The 25,078-nt window shown below is 40.1% G+C and overlaps 2 protein-coding genes across 3 annotated transcripts in view; one reads left to right on the forward strand and one right to left on the reverse strand.

The window, feature by feature from the left end:
* Positions 1-4,468, reverse strand: part of ndufs3 (NADH:ubiquinone oxidoreductase core subunit S3) — a 20,006-nt gene extending 15,538 nt beyond the window's left edge. Inside the window, exon 1 of the mRNA XM_069906032.1 lies at positions 4,359-4,468. Within this exon, the coding sequence (XP_069762133.1) occupies positions 4,359-4,419 (61 nt within the window). The 5' untranslated portion in view covers positions 4,420-4,468. The remainder of the gene's footprint in view (positions 1-4,358) is intronic.
* The window catches only part of kbtbd4 (kelch repeat and BTB (POZ) domain containing 4), a 24,752-nt gene extending 3,012 nt beyond the window's left edge, over positions 1-21,740 (forward strand). Inside the window, exons 2-5 of one of the 2 annotated variants that reach the window (XM_069906021.1) lie at positions 2,351-2,528; positions 5,979-6,583; positions 11,936-12,042; positions 17,873-21,740. In XM_069906021.1, coding sequence (XP_069762122.1) covers positions 5,998-6,583; positions 11,936-12,042; positions 17,873-18,730 — 1,551 coding nt within the window. In that variant the 5' untranslated portion in view covers positions 2,351-2,528; positions 5,979-5,997 and the 3' untranslated portion in view covers positions 18,731-21,740. Of the gene's footprint in view, positions 1-2,350; positions 2,529-4,195; positions 4,608-5,978; positions 6,584-11,935; positions 12,043-17,872 lie in introns of those variants that run through there. The other variant, XM_069906013.1, reaches the window with a different exon arrangement.
* Positions 21,741-25,078: the final 3,338 nt, after the last annotated feature.

A 25,078-nucleotide genomic window follows, 5' to 3' on the forward strand; every position in this document is an offset into this window, starting at 1 on the left:
CCAAGGGTTCACTGAATCTCCGAACCTGTTTGGACAAATGCTAGAACAGATCTTGGCGGACTATCCACGGTCCGATGACTCCCAATTGATACAGTATGTGGATGATCTGCTGTTATCAGGGCCCAAGGAACAAGAAATGAGGGGAGATACAATTAGACTCTTGAACTATCTAGGGAAAAAGGGTCTGCGAGTGTCCAAGAACAAGTTACAGTTCGTTGAGAGGACTGTGGTGTACCTGGGGCACCAGATAAGTAAAGGACAGAAACGGATTACCCCTGAAAGGATTGCGGGAATCACCAGAATGCCGTTACCCCGTAATAAGAAGGAAATAAGACAATTCCTGGGGCTCTTAGGTTACTGTAGGTTATGGATAGAGGACTACTCAGCATTGGTGAAGTTTATGTACGAAAAGCTGACAAATGAAGATGAATATCCATTGAAATGGACCCAGGAGGAGAAAGGATGGTTTGAGGACTTGAAACATCGCCTGACGTGGGCCCCGGTACTCACTCTGCCCTCTTTAAAACAACCCTTCCAGCTATTTGTCACTCATAACCAAGGAACAGCTGTGGGAGTTTTGACGCAGGAAAAAGGCGGTCAGCGACACCCAGTGGCTTTCCTGTCCAAAATGATGGACCCAGTGTCTCGCGGATGGCCGACGTGTATCCAGGGAGTAGCGGCTGCTGCTCTGTTGGTGGAGGAGGCACGCAAACTCACTTTTGGAGGAAGGATGACTGTGTACACCTCCCATTCTGTGAGTGTTCTATTAGCACAAACCCTCCTTCGATGGCTGACTGATTCCCGCATATTAAAGTACGAGACCATTTTAATGGTCGGAGAAGACCTACAGTTTGCTAAGAATAATAGTTGCAACCCAGCTCAGTTTTTATACGGCGGTGAAACAGGGGAAGAAGTGGAGCACGACTGTGTCGAGTTGACGGATCTCCAGACCAACACCCGAGAGGACCTTTGCGATACTCCCCTGGGAGAGGGATATGAATTCTACATTGACGGCTCCGCCAGATGTGTTGACGGAATGAGGAGAAGCGGGTATGCCATAATAGAAGGAGATGCTTGGGAAGTGGTAGAATCCGCGAGGCTACCCGGAAGCTGGTCGGCACAGTCCTGCGAACTATATGCCTTGCAGAGAGCCCTCAGAGTACTGGCAGAGAAAACTGGAACAATTTACACTGACTCCAAATACGCATACGGGGTAGTGCATACCTTTGGTAAGATCTGGAAGGAGCGCGGTCTGATTACATCAAGAGGAAAGGAATTAGCACACGAACAGATGATTACTCTGACTTTGGAAGCCTTGACATTACCCCGGGAAATAGCAGTGGTCTACATACCAGGCCATCAGAGGGAAGATACCCCGACCACAATTGGGAACAGACTGGCTGATGAAGAGGCCAAAAGGGCGGCCATGCAACAGGAAGTCCGTTTGCTGACCTTAATCGCAATAAGACAAGGTATAAAAAAAGCTTCCATTTTCACTGCTAAGGAAGAAAATGACATGGCTCAGCTGGGCACAAGCCAGCTGCCTGATGGAACATGGAAGACACTGGATGGAAGAATGGTTCTAAATAAGGAAATAACTTGCAATATTTTAAAACACCTGCATCATCAGAGCCACTGGGGCACCCAGGCCTTGTGCGACACAGTGCTTCGAGACTATGTGTGTAAGGGGATCTACACTTTGGCCCAACAGGAAGTGCAGAACTGCCACATCTGCACAAGAATTAATAAGAAGGTAATGAGGACGGGCACCGTGGGAGGTCAACCGTTGGCAATACGCCCCTTCCAAAGAATCCAGATAGACTTCACGGAGTTACCTCAGGTCCAAAAGTGGAAGTATCTGTTGGTGATGGTAGATCACTTTACCCGATGGGTGGAAGCCTTCCCAACAGTGAATGCTACTGCCTCCACGGTAGCTCGCCTCCTCCTAGAGCATGTGATCCCCAGATATGGCATAATGGATTCTATAGACTCGGACAGGGGTCCACACTTTTGCTCCAAAGTTCACCAATTGATTTATGATGCATTGCAAGTCTCTTGGAAATTGCATACCCCTTGGCATCCACAAAGCTCAGGGAGGGTTGAACGTATGAATGGAACCCTAAAGACGCAATTGACAAAATTAATGGTGGAGACTAAAATGCCTTGGATAAAGTGTTTGCCCCTGGCCTTATTGAGAATTCGTACTGCCCCACGCAGGGATGTGGGTATCCCCTTATGAGATGATGTTTGGGCTTCCCTTCTGGAGAAAAGTTGAGGGGTGTCCCACCTTGGGGGAAAGGGGATATTTTTGTTAGGAACTATTTACAGGCACTGTCACGCTCTCTTACAGATTTACGAAAGAGGGGACTATTGGCACAAACACCACCTCTAGACTTTTCTTTACACAAGGTCAAGGGAGAATTGGTCTCTTTCCAACATCCCCTCCGGTTTTTATTGCCTCTCACGAGCCGGCAAGTACCCGGTAGGAAAAAGTCCCTGCAAGCCTGTATGGATCCGCATTTCGCCTGGTAATTTCACTTGGTTTCCTAAACCCCTGACTTGGTTCCTATCCACTGTTTTTAAGACTGATTGCTTACCCCTGTCTAATAGCAGTTTTCAGCTTTGGAATTGTAGCAGCTCCACCATCACAGGACCATACCAATCAAACCCCACCCTTAAAAGGGTTTGGGAACGGGGATATGGAGTCTCCCCAAATGGGTTATTCTGGGTGTGTGGTGATAAAGCGTATACCCGCCTCCCCTTGCAGTGGAGTGGAACTTGTTTCCTGGGAATAATCCGCCCAGAATTTTTCCTCCTACCCCACGATCACGGTCATAGATTGGGAGTGAAGGTTTTTGATGCATTACACCGTCGACCCCGCTCTAGCACGGTGCATTTGCAACAGTGGGGAGATGATTGGCCTCCAGAACGAATAATTGAATATTATGGTCCCGCTACATGGGCCCAAGATGGATCCTGGGGTTACCGTACTCCTATTTATATGCTAAATCGCATTATTCGCTTGCAGGCAGTCCTTGAGATTGTTACAAACCAAACGGCTCTAGCCCTGCAATTGCTTGCATCCCAGCAGGGTCAGATGCACTCTGCCATCTATCAGAACCGTCTGGCCCTGGACTATTTGCTGGCCACAGAAGGGGGTGTATGTGGAAAGCTTAATTTGACTAACTGCTGCTTAAAGATTGTGATAATGGCCAAGCTGTTCGCAAAATCGCTGATAATATTCGCACTTTGTCCCATGTACCAGTCCAGACTTGGCATCCTTTCGCAAAATTAAATTGGTTGGACAAATGGTTTGGAGGAACCTGGTGGCGCACCTTATTGTGGGTCATCGGGGGTGTTTTGTTCCTCCTGCTTGTTTTACCCTGTCTTATTCCCTGTCTGCGCAGCCTAGTGATTTCGATGGTCCAGCAGACCATGCAGCCAGGGGGCCTGGGAGACCCAGTTAGAATTTTACTTCAGCACGAAATTGATTTATCAGAAGATGGTTCTCTTCCCTGGGTTAAGGCCCCCATTCAGAAATAGTACACACATTTTAAAGAAAGAAAGGGGTGGATTGTTATAGATAGAGAATTTAGGTTAAAAAGGGCTTAAGTTAAAATGTGAAGATTAATCATAAAAGGGGAAGCCAGAATAGACAGGGAGCTTACCATAAAAGTTCAGCTGGACAATGTTATAACAAACAGAGATCTTTCATGGTCACAAAGAGACATGTAGGAGCCAAAGATTGATAAAAGAGTGAAAAACAGAATTTAGTGTGTGCAGAGTTCGTAGTGTACGTGACTAACACGATAATTACAAATGCAAGTGTACTTAGAATGATTTTGCAAAAACTAACCAATTAAAACAGTGTTAAAGAGGAGGGGAAGGACAGGCAAAAAGGTATAAAAATCAATGCACTGTATGTATCGGGGCTTGACTTGGCGAGAAGCCAGTTGAGTCCAACTCTGCAGACTTGTAAATAAAGCTTGTCGTGTCACCGACTTTAAAGAGACTCATGTGTGAGAATTTGTACTTCTGACACTAGCCTTCCCCATAACTAACTTGAAACTAATGGCATCTATGATCCCTGGACCCAACATGTTCCTTCACCTCACATCTCGACATCCTCCTGAACCCTGCAGGGCTCCGACACCGTGCAGCGCATTGCCCCGGTTACCGGCCGTGCCTGGGGTCACCCGAGCCCTCCGCCAACCGTATGGCCCCGGAGTAACCAGACTGCCGTGTCCCCAGAAGGTCAAATGGCGGCGCGGCCGCGGGAGGCTCGGCTCCCTCCCGCCCCACTGCTCCGTCCTTCATTCCCCGGCCCCTGCTCTCTCCCCGCCCTTCTCCCTCCTCACCCGATCTCCGGACGCCGCTCCGCAGTCCGGCGCCAACCAACCTCACGAGCCTGGCCGCCATGGCAATGGAAACGGAAGCGGCCGGGCCTGCGTCCGCCCGCTAATCCCGTCCGCCCGAGAGAGAGGGGTGGGGGGTCCGTCCCAACTCTTCCCCCTCCATTCCACACGGAGTCGAGCACGGCGCTGGGGACAAATAAAGGGATCGGCAAAAGTTGGGCGTAAAGGGATTATTTCCCCACCACACTTTGGGTAGGAAGATGATCTCAAACGCAGTGAGGTGTTTATGGTCTCCATGAGAGACCGCTGACAGTGCTTCCTTATTGAGCTCTTCCTCGGCTCCAGGCCCGAGCTCCTCTCTGAAGTCTGAGGAGGATCCCATCAGGGCTGATGCTCGGCGGCAATGCGCAACTTCTTTTTCCCTGGCTTTTTTTAAAAAAAAATTGTATTAATGTCCTCGTAAGAAGGTTATTGCAAGAAGCCGAATGTGAAAACCGAGTCAAAAGAATAATCCAAATAGAAGTTAAAGAACAGAGAACATTGGCGGCACCTTGTGCATCATTTTCTATTTGGAAAGAACTAATGTTGTTCACTCGAGATCTAGCATCCTTGCAGGGGACTGGGTGTGGTTGTGGGGGGCTGGTCGGTTTGTGAGAGAAAGAAAACGCCTCAAGCTTGACTCCCGAGGTGGAGTCCGCGTGATCAAGACGGGGGAGAGTTGGACCAAGTGGAAACGAGGCGTTTTTGAAACCTGCTGTGCGTTTTCTGAAATTCTGCGATTTGACTGGTTTAGTTAGATTTGTTGGCAGTGTTATGTCACATTTTAGTCTCTTTCTCCCGATTATACTGGCGATTTAAACTTAGAATAATTAGAAGGGTTGTTCGAAGATAAGCAGTAAGTCTGAAAATCGATAACATTTTAGAATTCACCAATTATGAAAGTAAAAGGAACGGAAACAAAAACACCAGCATTGCAGGATAATCTGTTGTGTTATATTTAAAAAAATGTAAAAGATTAATGAGGGCCAGCATGGGTCTATCACTGGCAGATGAAGAACTTTCAATCCATTGGGAAATGTTGTTTTTTAAAGGCAGCAGAAATGAATAAAGGCTTTCTATTTATTTTCATGGATCAAGTTACAAAACAAAATTGCCCAAAATTATGGAGAACCAATCGTCCAGTGCAAATAAGAAAATAAAAGAGATTATCAGTAAACAAATACCATTAGAGATTTGAATAAGACTGAAAACTGATACATTACAAGGACTTGATAATTTTTTTTTCTCCCAGGGCTTTTAGAAAGGTGACTGTTGAGGTGATGGACCCTCTGGTTGCTATCTTCCAAAATTCTGTAGATTCTGCGATGGATCCTGCAAAATTGGAGCAAATGTGACTTTACTATTTAAGGTTTAAGTTAGAGAGAAAATGAAAATTACGAATCTGACTTCAGAGATTTGGTTGAGCTCTTTACGACCATCACAGAAATGATGAGCTGAATGGCTCTGTACTTTGACAGGATACTGAATGTGTGATAAAATGTTCCTGATTTTAGACAAAACATTATAAATGATAAAACAATAGAATGATTTAAAAAAATAATATGATTAATTTTATTCCCATAGAATCTTCACTGGTGTGACTATGGATCCTGCAAGTGACGTGGGTCCAACTGAGGAGAGTTACTTTATGAGCTATACCTTCACAGACAGATTACACTCCGAACGAGTTGCTCAAAGCATAATGGATCTGTGTCTTGAAGACAGGTTATTTGCAGATGTCACCATCTCTGTTGAAGGTAAAGAATTTCAGCTACACAGGCTCGTTCTTTCTGCTCAGAGCTGCTTCTTCCGCTCCATGTTCACGTCTAATTTAAAGGAAGCTTACAATAATGTTATAGAATTAAAAGATGTGAATGCAAGCGTTTTCCAGCTCCTTGTGGACTATATCTACCGAGGAACTGTAAAACTGAGAGTGGAGGACCTCCAGGAAACGTACGAGGTGGCTGATATGTACCAATTGACCTCACTTTTTGAAGAGTGCTCTCGGTTTCTGGCTCGGACAGTAGATATCAGAAACTGTTTACAAGTCATGTGTTTGGCAGATCAGCACAGTGACCAGAAACTGTATACAGCAGCAAAACAGTGTGCAAAAACACACCTGTCCCAGCTTCACAAAACAGAAGATTTTGTGAAACTTCCTATAAGGCTGTTCACAGATATCATTAAAGGTATGTGTTTATTTATTTGTATTTCATTTGATGGGGAGAGATAAAAAAACATTTAAATGTTATTCATTAAAGAAAGGTATGGGAAAAATGTATGTGGTATACAAAATTTTACCTAAGGTAATTATAATAATGAGTTTACTGTGATCTACATTATACTATGTATATATGCATCAAATTTCTTGCATGCTGCAAATGAGCAGGTACTTTGCAAAAAAAACCTAGAAAACAATCTCTGTATTATCTGTATACTTAATGAAAAAGTGACAATAAATTTAAAAATAATAAATATTCATAGTTATTCTTCTGCAAAACAAAGTGACTTAGTCATAATCCAGACAATCCTCTAGTGGTGTCAGAGGAGTCCATGATTAATGTAACAAGGGGAGGTTCAGGAGTCTGATAACTGCTAAAAAGAAACTTTTCTTGAAGCTGGAGTTGCTAGTCTTCAGCTTCTGTACCTTCATACTGAAGGTAGCAGTAAGAAAAGATTGTGACCAGGGAGCTGGGGTCCTTTACAAAATTGGCTGCTTTCTTGACAAATTGCCTCACAAAGATGAATTTAGTGGAGGATAAACTGGAACCCGTGATGGACTTGGTTATCTTTGTGACCTCTGTATTTATGGGCATTCAGGTTTCCAAACATTTCTGTGATTCAACCTATCAATATACTTTCTACAGTGCACCTGGCCAAATTTCCTCAGACTCCTTCGAAAGTAGAGGCATTAAAATAACTTATTCAAGGTTGCCTTGATGTGCTGGCTTCAGAAGAGATGGGAAATATGAACTCTAACAGGAAAGTGGAGTCCGGGGAAGTATATTGGCCTGGATTGAAAATTGGTTGTCTGACAGAAGGCAGGGAGTCGGAATAAATGGGAGTTTTTCAGGTTGGCAGAGAGTGGTAAGTGGGGTGCCGCAGGGGTCAGTGTTAGGCCCACAACTGTTCATCATTTACATGGATGACGTGGAGGAGGGGACAAGTTTGCGGATGACACCAAATTGAGTGGAAGAGCAAACTGTAATGAGGATGTGGAGAGTCTGCAGAGGGATATAGTTAAGCTGGATGAGTGGGCAAAGGTCTGGCAGATGGAGTACAATGTTAGTAAGTGTGAAGTTATCCACTTTGGCAAGAAAAATAAAAGAGCTCAATATTATTTAAAGGGTGAAAAACTACAGCATGCTGTTGTGCAGAGGGACTTGGGAATGCTTGTGCATGAATCGCAAAAAGTTAGGTTGCAGGTGCAGCAGGTCATTAAGAAGGCAAATGGAATGTTGGCCTTCATCGCTAGAGGAATTGAATTCAGGAGTAGGGAGGTAATGTTGCAACTGTATAAGGTACTGGTGAGACCGCACCTGGAGTACTGTGTCCAGTTCTGGTCTCCATATTTGAGGAAGGATATACTGGCTTTGGAGATGGTCCAGAGGAGGTTTACTAGGTTGATCCCTGGGATGAAGGGGTTGACTTATGATGAAAGATTAAATCGTCTAGGATTGTATTCGCTCGAGTTCAGCAGAATGAGAGGAGATCTTATAGAAACATATAGGATTATGAAGGGTATGGATAGGATAGATGTAGGAAGGTTTTTTGACTGGCCAGGAAAACTAAAACGAGAGGACACAGTCTCAAGATTCGGCGGAGTAGATTTAGGACAAAGATGACGAAAAATAATTTTTCCCAGAGAGTAGTGAATGTTTGGAATTCTCTAACCAGGGAAGTGGTTGAGGCTGCTTCATCAGACAAATTTAAAATTCGGTTAGATAAATTTTTACATGATACAGGAATTAGGGGATATGGGGAGAAGGCAGGTAGGTGGAGTTAGGTCATAAATTAGATCAGCCATGATCGTATTGAATGGCGGAGCAGGCTTGATGGGCTGTTTTTGGCCTACTCCTGTTCCTACTTCCTATGTTCCTAACCCTCTCCTCCTCCATCCTGTCAACACGGATAGGTGTGTGGTCCCTGTTCCTTTCCTTCCTAAAATTAATAACAAGCTCCTTGGTCATTATTGACGTTGAGAGAACGATTGTCGTTGAGGAACCACCCAATCAGATTCTCGATCTCCATTCTGCATTCTGACTCATCACTTCCATTTATTCAACCAGTAATAGTGGTGATCAAGTTGGTGCTGAACTTAGCTATGCAACCATGAGTGTACAGGGCATAGGTAGACGACTAACCACATGGCCTGTGGGTGCCCTCATGATCAGTGTGGAGGTGTGCCAATTCACATTGATTAGCATCATTGATGAGGAATTCTAGGATCCAGATACAGAAGGATGGAATCCCAAATCATAGATTTTGCTGGTATTGAATGCTGTGCTGTAGTCAATGAACAGTAGTTAGGTGTTCCTGTGGTTCAGGTGATTTAATTTAAAGTAGAGTGGAGGGCCAACGAGATGTCATCTCCTGTGGACCTATTGTGACAAAAAACAAATTAATGGTTTTGCCACTTGATGTTGCATCCTTGATGTAACAAATAATGGAATGGATTTTCCTGGAAAAAAAAAATCAACTTTATTCCTTTATGCCGATTACATTTTGTATCTACTTAGTCATTTGGTCATGGAAAAATACAAAACACAAATATAGAGCCAACTTCAGGTTATGTCATATCTCTACTGCACTTTTATTTAGATCAGGAACTTCCTAATGACAGGGTTATACAAACATGATCAATTCCTTTTAAAATATTTGAGGATGTGTAAACCCAAGAGTTCATCTTCTCTGTTTAAGTGGTGATATTAACTATTATCACTATTCAAAGAGCAATTGTCTTTTTAGAATCCAGAGGGTTTCTGCCCCTTCCCTGTCAAAAACTGACCACCATGTAACCTTTCAAAAACACGCAATTAATCTTATTTCAATGAAAATCGTATGTACTTTTAACTAAAGTAGAACATAGAATGCTACAGCACAGAACAGGCCCTTTGGACCTTGAAGTTGTGCCAACCCACACCTAACAAAAAAAAATTAAGCCATTACTTTTAAAGATGGCTCTTTAATGTTGCAGCCTCCACCACCATCCCTGGCAAGGCATTCCATGCACCCACAACTCTGTGTGTGTGTGTGTGTGTGTGTGTGTGTGTGTGTGTGTGTGTGTGTGTGTGTGTGTGTGTGTACAAATATATATATATATATACATATATCTCTCTTAGAAAAAAAACTTTCTCGTGATGTCTCCCCTAAGCTTTCTTCTCTTTGCTTTGTACAGATGTCCTCTGATGTTTGCTACTTCTGCCCTAGGAAAATGCCTCTGGCTGTCTACCTTATCTATGCCTCTTAGAATCTTGTAAACTTCTATTGTCACCTCTCATCCTCCTTCAATCCGAAGAGAAAAGCCTGATCTCTGCTAACCTTGCCTCATAAGACTTATTTTCCCATCCAGGCAACATCCTGATAAATTTCCTCTGCACCCTCTCCATAGCTCCCAAATCTTTCCTATAATGAAGTGACCAGAACTACCATATATGCCAGTGTATAGAACGATTCTCGAAACATAGAAAAATTTCTCCTTAAAATCAGGGGTTGCTGATGTGCTGGGTGAAAAAAATTGAACCTTGACAGTGAAGTCTCAACACCACTACCATCTTCCTGCTGGATTTGGTACAATCTTAAACATGTCGTGTTAGCTATCAGCTAAGTCTCAGTGCTCTCTCGTGGCGTCCATCTGCCCAGTCTGACTGCTGTCAGTTCTGTACCGGCTTTAAATGGCCTGTTACAGAGACGGGAGTTGGTTTATTTTAGAACAGGCAAATAAAATTAAAACCTTTACATGGTCATTTGTTATTAAAATATTGTGATTTGCTTTTAAATGCATCTACTGGTCAGCTGTAAGTGGCCAGATTTTGGCATTGTCTTGTACAAAGGATATCGCTCAAACCCTAAAATTTAGGTGGAAATTCCGGGAGTCGTCATATACATTGGCATATACGGTAAACACAATATTCTAAGTGTGGTCTCACCAGAAATCTGTAGAGCTTCAACTTGATCACTTGACTTTTAAACTCGCTCCCCCAACTAATGAAGCCCAGCGTCTTATAGGCCTTCTTAACTATTCTATCAACCTGTGCAGCAACATTGAGAAATGTATGGATTTGGACCCACATTAAGTATCCGACTATTAACCCTCTACTCGGCCTTTAGGTTTGATCTTCCAAAATGCATCACCTAAGCTGAATTAAACTCCATCTGCCACTTTCACGTCCAACTCTAAATCCTATCTATATCCTTTTGTAACCCACAACAACCATCAACAATACCCACAACTCCTCCAACTTTTGATTCATCAGCCATCCACTTCATCATCTAGGGGTCACTTATAGAAATGACAAAGAGCAGAGTCCCAGAACAGATGTGGAACTCTACTGGTCACTGATCTACAGGCAAACTACTGTCTACTTTCTACATTCAAACCAATTGTGAATCCATACAGCCAAGGTTCCATGGATCTAATGCCTCATGATGGGCTTTGTCAAATGCTTTACTAAAATCCATATACACCACATCTACTGCCTTACCTTCATCAATTTATTTTTTTTACCTCCTCAAAAATATTTTAATTTTTTTATGGAGCTACTTTTTCACAAAAACACCAAATTTTGATTTCTCCAAATGGCTATACTATAAGATCAATAAATTATTTCATTGAGTTTTTTTTCCCCTCGAGCAATAAGAGATGATAGGATGATTTTCTTTTCCATTAAAATTAGTCAAGAAAGAGCAGAGACCCTGACAGTGGTCATAGTTTGGCATGGCAGGATGCCGACACTAACTGGGTTGCTTCTGGATAGCTTCCTCTTGAGAAACATAGAAGATAGGAGAAGGAGCAGATCATTCAGCCCTTCGAGCCTGCTCTGCCATTCAATGAGATCATGGCTGATCTTAAAGTTCAGTACCCCGTCCCCGCCTTCTCTCCGTAACCCCTAATTCCCTTATACTGACAGTAGTGCCAACATTGATTTGGGGGGAATCAATTTATGATGGTCAAAATTCTCAATAATAAAGAATGTGCACCAGACCTTTTTTATTTATAACCTTCTCTTATTGCAGCAAAGGATCCCTTCAATGTTTTAAGAAGTCATCTCCTGACAGGTACTGTCCAGAATTTATGGGCAGATTGGGGAAGCACCCTTGGACTTGCGATTAACATCGCAGTCAAGTTGTTACTGCACTACATGGCCCCAATTTCAGTTTTTGAATTAGATTTAAATCAATGTCTCTCTTGAAACCATATTGGTGGAACACGATGGAGGAATGATCAGGGCAGTGGTGAAGTAAAAGTCAGTGGAAAACAGGATTTCAGCAACACGTATTGGGAAAATAAAACAAAATAACATTTTCTTTTACGACACTAGATGGTGTTCCCAGCTCTCAGAAACCTGCTAAAGCGATAGAAACTTGGATTGATCATGACAAGGAGGAGCGAGCACAATACTCTGAGAACCTGGTATCCAGTTTAAAGGTACTGTATCCTCACACCAAACAGTGCAAATGTTCCAACAGTGAGACTCCTACTTCCCACATCTAACATTGTTCCAACAGTGAGACTCCTACTTCCCACATCTAACATTGTTCCAACAGTGAGACTCCTACTTCCCACATCTAACATTGTTCCAACAGTGAGACTCGTACTTCCCACATCTAACATTTCTTATTGCAAAGTTCAAGAGGAACATGATAGCTCCAGGGTACCCGGGTGCAATCCTAACTTTGGCAATGATCTTAGCACACTCAGCCCTCGACCACTCTGTTTTGCACTTGATTCTGCCGTTTCCTCCTTTGTCCCAAAGTCATTATGTAGGTTATCCCTCAGTGCAGGTAAGTAGCAGAAAAATCAAAGGGCAATTCCTGTATATCTGAAATTGAATAAGTTGCACAGCAATCGGGAAATAAGACTGAACAGATTTGATTGCTCTGTTGGGAATTGGCATGGTCCTGACGGGCTTAATGGCCTTCTATTGTATTGTAATAAGTAATTCCAAAATGATATTTTAAATTGTATAATTGTAATACTGTAGTTTGCAATGATGTATTTATGTTGAGAGAATAAATACAACGTGAAACTTTGATAAACAGGAGTAATGAATGTTAGATCAACAAATATGTTAATAAGATAACATTTCCAAAATGGAAAAAAAAACATATTTTGAGATTCCCAACATCAAGCTGAAAACATTGAACATTGGGAAAATAAAACTGCAGATGGTGAAAATCTGAAATAAAAAATAACTGTACTGAAAACATTCTGCATATCAAGCTGCATCTGTGGAAACTAAAACACAGTTAACAGTTCTGGCCAAAGAGCTTCATTTAAGACTAATCAGAGAACCTCTCTTTCAGGAGATCAGGTCAATGACCATTAGCTAATAATTCTACAATGTTCACCGCATTTGCAATTCTACTAATTATGGACCTGCCCATTGCTGGCCTAGGTTAAAATCTAATAATATCTGACAAAGTTTCAGGAACGTGGAGATGTGACAAAGAGTACCCTGTACAACAACTTCAAAACTTGAAACATCACTGGATTATCTTGATTTGACCAAAAGCCTAATGCGTGCATTTTTATCAACACAGAAAATATTCTAAATGTGTGGGAAACCCTAAAGCCTATCCCTGTGGCTTAAATTAGGAACATCATGGAAGACTCAACACTTCCTTCTGTTAACAGCTGAAATAATAGTTTACTAGGTACTCTGGTGTTCACCTCTTAATGGCATGTTGGTAGGATAATTGCCTTTTGTAAAATACTTCTGATGTAGCTGGATGGCAGGAGAGTTTAGAGGGACTAAGACCGTAACATTTAGGAGCAGTATTAGATCTTTCAGCCCATCAGGTCTGCCTCACCATTCAAATCATGGATGATGTATTTTTTCCTTTCAACTCCATTCTCCTGCCTTCTCCCCATAACCTTTTTTTTTAAACTTTATTTATTCATTCAAAATACAAATAATAAGTAACATATATAACAATAAACAAAGCATGAACATTATATTTTATATATATATAAAAAAAAGAAAGAAAAAAAAAGGAAAGAAGGGGGGGGTTTCTTTCCTTAATCTATTAATATCAATCATATTCGTATATTTCCACGTACTAGTAATACATTTTTCGCTACAGATAGCGTTAAATACACAAAAGCAAATTGAAGTTTATCTAGTCCCAAACCGCATGACTGTTTAAACCCCGAACATTAAAAGTAGCAAACTTCAACTTTGACATATCCACTAATATTACTAAAAACTAATATCAATATATAAAGACTAAAATCAACTTAAATAGGCCCTCCAATAGGAGAAAAAGAAACCACAAATTAAAGACTAAATAAAATGAAAATTAAAAAAAAAGATAGAAGGAAAAAGAAACCCCCCCCTTCCAAAAAAAACTACCAAAAGGTAGTAATCCCTAAATAAAACTTGGGTGTGGATCACCTACCAGTGGCTGATGACTAGTAGAACATAGAACATATTTCTCCCTCCCCAGCCAAACAAAGAATAACAACAAGATATCATAATGACATAAAAAGAAAATAAAAATAAAAAAAGTTCTTCTTTTCATCCAAGAAATTCCAGATTGGCGACCCCATTTCAAGGGAACGGACTCTTTCCATTCCCATTTCTCCCGTTTCTTCCATTTCCAGAACAGCCAGATTTTTCTTTAGGAGACAATGCTGGGCTACGTCTTTGTCCTCTTACATCTGGCAACGAATCAGCAAAACTCATTGCTTCACGCTCATTCTCAAAAAACCGAGATTGAAAGTCTCCACAAAACACCTTCAACACTGCCGGATAGCGAAAAGTAGACTTATAACCTTTACGCCACAAAACTTCTTTAACTAGATTAAATCGACGCCGACGCTGAATAACCTCTTGACTCAAATCAGGATAGAGAAAAACTCTACTATTCTGAATCATTAATGGGGCTTGTTGTTGTCTCGCGTTTTGCACTGCTAGACGAAGTATCATTTCTCTGTCCAAATAATTCAAACATCGAATTATCACGGGTCTCGGTGGTTGACCAAACAGAAGTCTTCCTCTTAAGGCTCTATGAGCTCTTTCCAATACCAGACCTCCAGAGAAAAATTCCTGCCCCAGTATTTGTGGAATCCATTCGGTAAAAAAACGAAGAGGGTCTTGTTCTTCCATACCTTCTGGCAAACCAACAATCTTCACATTATTCCTTCTACTTTGATTCTCCAAATAATCTACTTTCCTCTCTAATTCCCTCTCACGTTCTCGCAATTTTTTTAACGGATTTTTCCACCTCCAACACTTTTTCTGTATTAAAAGCCACTTGTTGTTGACATTTCAAAAAAGCAGCCTGAATTTTTTTAAAAATCTTCACAAGATGCTTCCACACGTATTTTAACTGCATCCAGTTCCAAACTGAGCCTCTGAGACATTTCATTCAGCATAGGCTGAATGATAAGGCTTAGCTGTTCACATTGTAATTCAGAAAAGCTCAGCCCTGCTTTCTCTTGTGTAGTGGCAGAACCAGGTAACTGCAGCTCCTGCTGCATCTCAACAACAGGCAGTTTAACAGTTTTACTGCGGGTCTGGACTCCCAGCGACGGCACCCCGACTTCCTCAGGGGGCCGACGCTGTTCTCCCCCCACAGCCCATTGTTGTTTAAAAAACTCACAAAGAAGATCAAAATATTCAAATTGGAGTATTTCCTGGGGTTCAAGCAATGGAGTCGTCTTCTTGTGTGCCCCCTCCATTAAAGTCGGCAGGCTGCCAGAATCGGGATCCACTTCGGGGGCATACGCACCTTAACATAACAATTACAGCACGGAAACAGGCCATTAGGCCCTTCTAGTCCGCACCGAACCAAACACCCCTTTCTAATCCCACCTCCCTGCACAATGCCCATAACCCTCCATCTTCCTCTCATCCATATACCTGTCCAACCTTTTCTTAAATAATACAATTGACTCCGCCGCCACTATTTCTCCCGGAAGATCATTCCACACAGCTACCACTCTCTGAGTAAAGAAGTTCCCCCTCATGTTACCTCTAAACCTCTGCCCCTTAATTCTTAACTCATGTCCTCTTGTTTTAATCTTTCCTCCTCTTAACGGAAATAGTCTATCCACATCCACTCTGTCTATCCCTTTCATAATCTTAAATACTTCTATCAAATCCCCTCTCAACCTTCTACGCTCCAAAGAATAAAGACCCAATCTGTCCAATCTCTCCCCATACTCCAGATGCTTAAACCCAGGCAACATTCTGGTAAACCTTCTCTGCACTCTCTCCACTCTGTTTATATCCTTCCTATAATTAGGCGACCAGAACTGCACACAGAACTCCAAATTAGGCCGCACCAACGTCTTATACAATCTCAACATCACCTCCCAACTCCTATATTCCATGCAATGATTGATAAAGGCCAGCATACTAAAAGCCTTCTTCACCACCCTATTCACATGAGTTTCTACCTTCAGGGAACGATGTACCGTCACTCCTAAATCTTTCTGCTCTTCTGTATTCCTCAATGCTCTCCCATTTACCACATATGTCCTATTCTGATTCTTCTTACCAAAATGAAGCACCTCACACTTATCAGCATTAAATTCCATCTGCCATTTTTCAGCCCACTTTTCTAAGCAGCCCAAATCCCTCTGCAATCCTTGAAAACCTTCTTCATTATCCACCATTCCACCTATCTTAGTATCGTCTGCATATTTACTAATCGAATTCACCACCCCATCATCTAGATCATTAATGTATATAACGAACAACAATGGCCCCAATACAGATCCTTGAGGCACACCACTGGTCACTGGCCTCCAACCTGACAGACAATTATCCACTACCACTCTCTGGCCTCTCCCTTTCAGCCAATGTTCAATCCATTTGACTATCTCAAAATTTATACCTAAAGACTGCACCTTCCTAACTAACCTTCCATGTGGTACCTTATCGAAGGCCTTACTGAAGTCCATATAGACAACATCCACTGCGCTACCCTCATCCACATTCCTAGTCACCTCTTCAAAAAATTCAATCAGATTGGTCAAACATGACCTTCCTCCCACAAATCCATGTTGAGTGCTCCTGATCAGACCCTGTCTATCCAGATGTTTATAAGTACTATCTCTAAGAATTTTCTCCATTAATTTACCTACCACAGACATCAAACTTACAGGCCGATAGTTGCCAGGCTTCCTCCTTGAACCCTTTTTAAATAACGGAACCACATGCGCAATGCGCCAATCCTCCGGCACTCTCCCCATATCACCTTCCTTCTGAGAACGGGTAATTCCAGCGATGTCCTTCTCCTGGTGAGTAGTAGTCATTTTTTCAGCTCCCATAGGCAATCTCTGTGGTTTAGGCATTAATAGCCATAACAATTCCTTGATACTTTAAGTTTTAAAAAATTTAAACCTGAAAACAAAGAGTTAAAAACGGGTTCTTAAAAGTCTGGCCAGAGAGGTTGAGATTACACATCTAGACTCTACGCCATCTTGCCATGCCCCCCTCCTCCCCATAACCTTTGATGTCCTATTAATCAAGAGCCTATCAACTTCTGCCTTTCAGTATGTCAAATGACTTGGCCTCCACAGCCGTATGTGGCATTAAATTTCACAGATTCGCAACTTTCTGACTAAATCATGGAAATACAACAATGAAATATGATTAGTGTTCATATTAAGTTCCAGGCAAGAAAGTTGCTGCACATCAGTGGTACAAACAGAGTATTTAGTTGGGCCAGTAATATTACTGTCAGTCCTCAAATTTAAATACTAGTTTCAAAAAGGTTAGGATTGGAGTATAATTAAATGATTGAACCTTAATGAATATTGCAGTAATTACAATTACTACTAAATACTTAATTCCAGTTTAAAAATGAAAGTTCTCAATAATTGTAAAATCAAATTAAAACATTCTAATCTTAATTCCATTTGGTGTTAATGTACTACATGTATTCATTTTAACTAATCTAATTCGTATTGCTGAAACTTGCAGAAATGTCAGCTTTTGGGAAGAAACTTATGTCAAAAGAATGGTACAGATGTTTTTCTTCGAGTCACTAGGTTTTCAAATCTTGTATGAACAAAGGGGTTCAGATTACAGATATTTATACCTCCTACTTCAGCATGAAACATTTCAATTGGTGAACAGAAAAATTATTCAACGGGACATACTAGCTACTTTAGTCATTCTGTCTAAAGATAAGAATGGAGTCAGCCAAATAATAAAAATGTTTCCACCTGCATTTGCATTTATTTAAGATTATTAAAGAAGTATCAAGATTACAACTGGAGTATTTTTGTATATTTCAAACAGGAAATTGGTGAAATTGTTCATATTTATCTGATTGGAAAGGAAGACACTCGGACACACTCACTGGCGGTTTCTTTGCACTGTGATGATGATGCTATCAGTGTCAGTGGACAAAATAGATTACGCCAACAGATTACAGCTGCATGCAAGCATAGAAGTGACCTGTATGTGGTGGGTGGACCTATCCCACGACGTATGTGGAAGTGCAACATGGAGACAATGGACTGGGAACAATGTGCATCACTGCCAAGAGATCGCCTTCAGCACACGCTCGTATCCGTCCCAAGTGAAGATGCCATTTATTCATTGGGTGGGAAAACCCTTCAAGATACGCTGTCCAGTGCTGTCATTTATTATGTGGTCTGCGATAACGTGTGGGTTGAAACTAATCAGCTGGATACAGCAGTGTCTTGTGCTGCTGGGGTCAACCTCAATGGAACTATCTATCTTCTGGGAGGGGAAGAGAATGACCTGGACTTCTTTACCAAACCATCTCGTCTCATCCAGTGTTTTGACACGCGTTCCAGAATGTGCCAATTAAAGTCATATCTCCTCCCTTTTGCAGGCCGTATGCATGCTGCCATTCACAAGGACCTGATTTTTATTGTAGCTGAGGGAGATTCTTTGGTTTGTTACAATCCACTGCTAGACAGCTTCACCAGACTACGCTTCCCAGAGGTTTGGAGTCGTGTGCCCTCCCTGTGGAAGATCGCTAGCTGCAATGGTTGCATTTATGTTTTCAGGGATAAGTGTAAAAAGGGTGATGCAAATACATTAAAACTGAACCCAGCCACATCTGTAGTCTCAGTGATAAGTGGAATTGAGATATTGCTGACAAATTGGCAATTTGTTTTGGCATGAGTCTAATCAAATCCTGATAATAAACTTTCAGTAAAAGACATTTCAGGGCTGTTTTGCATTGTGAAAATTTATAAACTTGAATGTCGTAAAGTAATTCAGTCAAACAACAGCTATTTTTTTCAAAAGCTGACAGTGATAACTGATTACCATTTATATCAATACTGAATTTAACTGCAGATTTTAGATATTTGATTTGTTGGCCACAAAATTATTTTCTTAAATTTCTGCAGTTGAAAGCAAAACTTCAGTACAACTTTTGTTTTCTAAGACATTAATTGTCAAAAATATTGTCAGTTCTATTTCAGCCCATCTTTAAGACTGAGCTAGAACCAATAAAATCACAAAAATAAAATAAGAATGACAGTATTATACACAATAGTTTTTTCAATAAAAATACATAATATTGCTTCACATGTAATTTCAGTTCCTGATAAAATAGGTTAACCACAAAGAAATTATGTATTTCTTCAGCAGTATGTCTCCTAACAAATGCAGTTTTATTGTTTTAAATTTGTATCGAGAGAGAATTTCTTGTGCTCCTGTGTTTGAAAAGTAAAAAAAATGAAAAATATTTATAAATCCACATACTAAGTAAATTTTAACTGCAATATGATTTCACTTAAGTGCATAGCTGAACATGATCTTGTGGAACAGGACACTTTATTATGTAATTGACTGGTAGTCTGTATCCATACTATTGACATTTACACATTCTGAAATTTTACCAGGGATTCTTCAAAGAAAAAGAAAATCTTAACTCTATGCCATTCTGTTTATGCAGTGGTTTTTACAGACTCCTCAATGCATGTAACCTATTCACTTTCTATCTTGGAGAAGAGGATAACACAGAGTGAGATGGAGAAAAATGATGAACAAAATGAGATTTGATACAAAAAGCATGAGGGGCATTAGACAGAGTAAATGCAACTAGACTTTTGTTCCCCGGGATTAGGTGAGATACAAACCAGAAGACATGGGTTAAGGGTGAAAGGAGAGAAGTTTAGGGGGAACTTCTTCGCACAGAGTCATGGGAATGTGGAATGAACTGCCAGCTAAAGTGGTGAATGCTTGTTTAATTTTAACATTTAAGAATTTGAACAGGTATGTGGAGGGGAGTGGTGTGGCAGGCTGTAGACTGGGTGCAGGTCAGTGGGGCTCAGCAAAATAATAGTTTGGCGCAGACTGGAAGAGCCTGTTTACTGTGCAATAATGTTCTATGGTTCTATTATGGAAGGAAACTCATCATTGTTAGAAATCAGCTCTGCTACTTACAATATGTAAAAATTCCAGCAACTAAAGATTCAAATTAATTCAATCTCTAAAAGGAGAAAGGATGTCTGTGTTCAACTACTTTCACAAAGCAAGCCAATGACATTTGATTTCAATGGAAAAGATGCTGATAGTTATATTACTCATTCAAAATAAGAACAATTTGACACATGCCTATGTAATCTTTTAAGAATGCAAACTAAATTTTATTATATGCCCTGTGTTACTGCATTTATTTCAACTGTCCTTGGCAGATTGAACATCTACTTCATGACCCCTCTAGCTGTAAAATAAGCAAGTCAATGAAAGTTTCAATACAACCTTTAATTTTTAACTTTCTCTGCACATAAATGCTCTTTGGTTGTAATTTTTTTAACCAAAATAACAAGTGCAATCTTAAAGGAAAAAAGAACCAAATTCAAGTAGAGAGGGGAGTAAAACAGAAGTCTGCAGATGCAGTGACTGAAGTAAAAACACAATACTGGAGAAACTCACCAGGTCAAACAATATACTTTATACAGTAGAAATCCTAAAATCCAGACTGCTCAAGGATTGGGTCAGTCCAGATTTTCTAGATTCTCGAGTAAAACATTTAAAATTCAAATTTAAGGAGAATAAAGGAAATATGAACATAAATTTTGAAAGTTTATTAACAAAACATGTCTCCATACAAAGTACAAAAAAATTATTATTTTCTGCGACTTCTGTGCATGTGCTGCATTTACTCAGGCACGCATGCGCACAAAAGCTTGCAAAATTTAAAAATTTTAGAGTTTTCAAGGTCCGGATACTCGGGTGGTCTGGATTTTTTTGAATTTTTACTATGTAGCCAAGATGTAGATACATAACCAATGTTTTGGGCTTCTGCCCTTTATCAAAGTATGAGCAAAATGCCATTTGTACACTTTCTAATAAGGTTACACCAGTATATGATTGATTCTCACTTTTGAAGAAAGGGAACGTTTCAGACCCCTAAAATCTTACTTTTGGATGACATTTCTGTGGAGCAAGCATGTGAACCTCCATCTTAGCCACTACTTTTATCAAAACCATCGAAAGAGGCGAAATTCTATCACGAGGGAAAGTGAAAATTGCTGAATTGTTATACAAGCCTCGTTGTTCCTTAATATTCTTCAAGGTAACTGCATTGGTCCTGACTGCACCAAGATCAGCAGGGAAGAAGTCCACGTGTGAATGCCAGAAAATTAATTTTTAATGACATGTTGCACATCATGGTTTTGTATGCTTGAAGCACGCTGTCAATCAGCTGGATGTAGTTGGTGCTCTGTAGTTGGTAAGAAAATTCTCAACCACATTTTTAAATTCTCAACCACATTTTTAAAAGACAACATTTGCATAGCAGCTGCCCAGGCATGTTTGGAGTGACCAAAACAGTTTGCTTTGTGGACAATATTCTAGTAAAAATATTCTAGTAGAAATCTCAAAACTAGTTAATAACTTTAAAAACAACGTGATAGGATCTTTTTAAAGATGATTTTCATGATCAGCAGCCAAAAATCCATAAAGTAGATCCAAAAGTGTTCAGGAAGAAAAAAAAAATTGAATTGTCCAGTGCAATGTTCACATGAAGCACATTTGAATGTTTAAATGTTAAAGGTGATATTTAGCACATGGTTGTATGTAAATTCAAGTTCCTTGCAACAATTGTATTCATCATTGCTGTTATTTCATGTATTAATGCTTTTTTATACCCTAAATCCAGATTAAATGTACAATTCAATCATGAGATTTCAAGCATTTTTTGAACTGACAGCTGACTATATACACTTTATAACAGTCCACGTTATTTTAAGCATGTTTTTGAAATTACAGGTCATTTTATTTTTTTAATTTAGAGAGACAGCACAGTAATAAACCCCTCCAGCTCATGAATCAGTGCAGCTCAAATACAGCCATGTGACCAATTAACGTATGAACCCCATAACCTTTAGAATCTTGGAAGAAATTGGAGCGCCCACAGGAAATAGGGAGAATGTACAAACTCCTAACAGGCAGTGCCGGATTTGAACCTGGGTCACTGGTACAGTAATAGCACTGTGCTAACCACTATCCATGCTGTTGAGAGCAACCAAGACTTTTTTGAGATACTTTTAAAACCATATTCTGTTAATGAAAAATAAATGCAATTGAATATTGTGTGAAATGAAATAGTATTTTAATAAGACTCCATCTATAATTAAAATATAAAGTATCCAGACCCTTCCTATGGACAACAATAAGATATACACAAATAGCATCATTTGAGGATCTGAAAGTTAATTCTACTACCAATTTACTGCAATGAAACATTCTGCTATATTGGAAGACTACAACATAGGAGTTCCTCCTATACATCAAATTTGCTATCAAGCAAAGAAGACATTTTTGTCAAAGTAAAAGACTGGATATTTGCATTAGTGTGGGATGTGCTATAAATGTTTATTGCAACTCAAAAGTACAAATTAAATATCTGTAAAAGACTGCCAACATTGAGGTTTCACAGCAAACTTAGAAATACCGTGAACCAAGATTTCTAAAATATTAATGTCATCTTGATTTAAATTAAGTGTTTATTTGAGTAAGAAATATTTATGAAACATATCTTTACACAACAAATTGAAATAATACATCAATGCTAACCACATTAACAATAATTACTGCAAGCATAATAAATATCTGCTAAATATTCTTCTCCCAATTTGAAGCAGTCATTATTGCAAGGAAGAATGTTGCTTCACCACTCAATAGTTCACTGATTTTTAATCACTGTTTTCATCAGTTTTTGTTTTAAATGTTGAGTGTACTGTGATGGATTATATCATATTTTATATTGTATATAGATATGTTTTTGAAGGAGATTGTGACCTACTCCCACAATCTAAAACACACACTTCACAAAACAGATCTCATTTAAAATGCCAGAGCTCTGCTCAAGCCAGACAGTTCAGGCTCCGTGTGCCTTTGCAAAAACTTTAAAGAATGCTTATAAGGACTTCACAAATAGGTGTTTGTTGGACATGCTGTGGAGTAATGGATTATTGTTTTGAAAGCAACAGATAAACGGACTGAGAAAATTTGGTCCGGTGCCACAATCTGAATGCAATTTGCCGTTCTAAGAAGATCATGTGGTTTTGCAAACAGAGAAAGAGAGAGAGGACACAAACAGGCTTTCTCTAAGAGAGAGAAGTGGTTTCTGCAGCATAGCAAGCTGGAAGCTTGTTGAAACCCCATTTTGAAGACAGGTTCTGAGTTCAGCTTGTTGAAACAACCCATGTGGTTCATACAAGAGGAAATGGCTGGCGAGAGTGTTTCACCTGAAATAAGGGAAACAAAAAGGAACTCTGTAGTGACCTGCAGAAGAAGAGGTTATCATTTGGAAAACTCTGATGGGGCAAGTTTCTTCGGCAAGACACTGAAGTGGCTGATCAGAGGGAATCAGTTTGTGTGTGTCGAACGAGCAATGAGTCTCTCTCTGAAACCAACAAGAACCTTCTTGAGTGGTAACCAATTACTTTTAAATACCAGAGCTTGGTAAAAATTCATAAATGTAAAATTCTGTGCACGTATAGGAATTGCCTGATACTGGTGAACTTGAAGGAGTGAGAAGTGAGATTGGACTGTGAATCAAAGAACTTTTCTGAACTTATACACATTACAAACATGTGCACTTAGAATTAGAAGGGGGTTAAGTTAGGTTAAGTTAATAATAATGTTAAAGTTTGATCCTTGAGGGTAGAGGCTGCTATATTAAGACACTGCTTCTTGTAGATGTCCTTGATGGAGTTAAGGCTAGTGCCCTTGATATAACAACCCTTGAGTTTTTTCTTGTCCCGAGCCTTGGCACTTCCATACAAGACAGTGATGCAACCAGCCAGTATGCTCTCCACAATACACCTGCAGAAGTTTCTGAACATATTCAGTGACATACCAAATCTCCTCAAACTCCATTTATTCTTCAGTTAACCTGATTTTCAATATTAGCTACATTATTATGGGAAATTGACAAACAGCAACATGGCTGGGGCAGCGCACTTGGAGAAATGAGATTTGATGATGAAAAAAAACAGCAAGGACAAATCTGAGCACAGTCCTCAGTTATATACCATGAAAAAGGCTATGCGATCCATCATGTCCACACCTAACCAGTGGGCCCTAATCCACATTAATCCCATCTTCCATCAGTTGGCTTGTAGACTTATCTGCCCAGACGATTAAAGTGCTCACCTAGATATTTATTAAATACTGTCAGTAAATCTGCTTTCACCACCTATTCCAGTATTTCAAATATTCACCAGATGAAAAATGTCTCCCTCAGATCCCTTTTAAATTTCTTTCCCCTTACCCTCTATGTCCTCTAGTCTTATTCACCTCTGACAAGGAGAAATATTTCCTGAAGTCTTCCCTACCTATACACCTCATTCTTTACTAAACCACAATCACACCTCTGCAGGGGAAAACAGGCCCAGCTTCTACAATCTTTCCTCATAATTGAAATGCCCCATCACAGGCAACACCCTGACGAATCCCCTCTGCACCCTCTCCAGCACAATTATATATTTCTAAAGTGTAGTGTTCAAAAATTAATGCAGTGCTTGAGCAATGTTTTATAATGTTGGAGCATAACCTCCCTGTTCTTATACTTATAGCCCTGAGTAACGAAAGCCAGCATCTCCACATTACCTATCCACACTGTCATATTCAAGCAACTTTGGACTTGGATCTTTTGTTCCTCATACACCCAAGGACCTCATCATTTATGGTGTATGTCCTAGTCTCATTTTAAAATGCCTCACCTCACATTTATCAGATGCTAATATCATACTGTAGCCCAATACTACTTTCTATATTGTCAACACCTCCACCAAACATCATGTTATCTATTAAGTACCTAATCATAGAGTTAAATGAAATCATGTTAGAAAATATAAATTACCACATATTTCTAAAATTGACTCGAGTACAGAAAGTTTGTGTGAACATTATTTATTTGATTAAGATTTTTCTTGCTGCTTTTGAAGCTTTCCATTTACTTAAGTAAATATGGAGTTTGGGATGTTCATTTTGTAAGATATTACATTA

The sequence above is a fragment of the Narcine bancroftii genome, chromosome 1 (assembly GCF_036971445.1).
Source record: "Narcine bancroftii isolate sNarBan1 chromosome 1, sNarBan1.hap1, whole genome shotgun sequence".
Lineage (NCBI taxonomy): Eukaryota > Metazoa > Chordata > Chondrichthyes > Torpediniformes > Narcinidae > Narcine > Narcine bancroftii.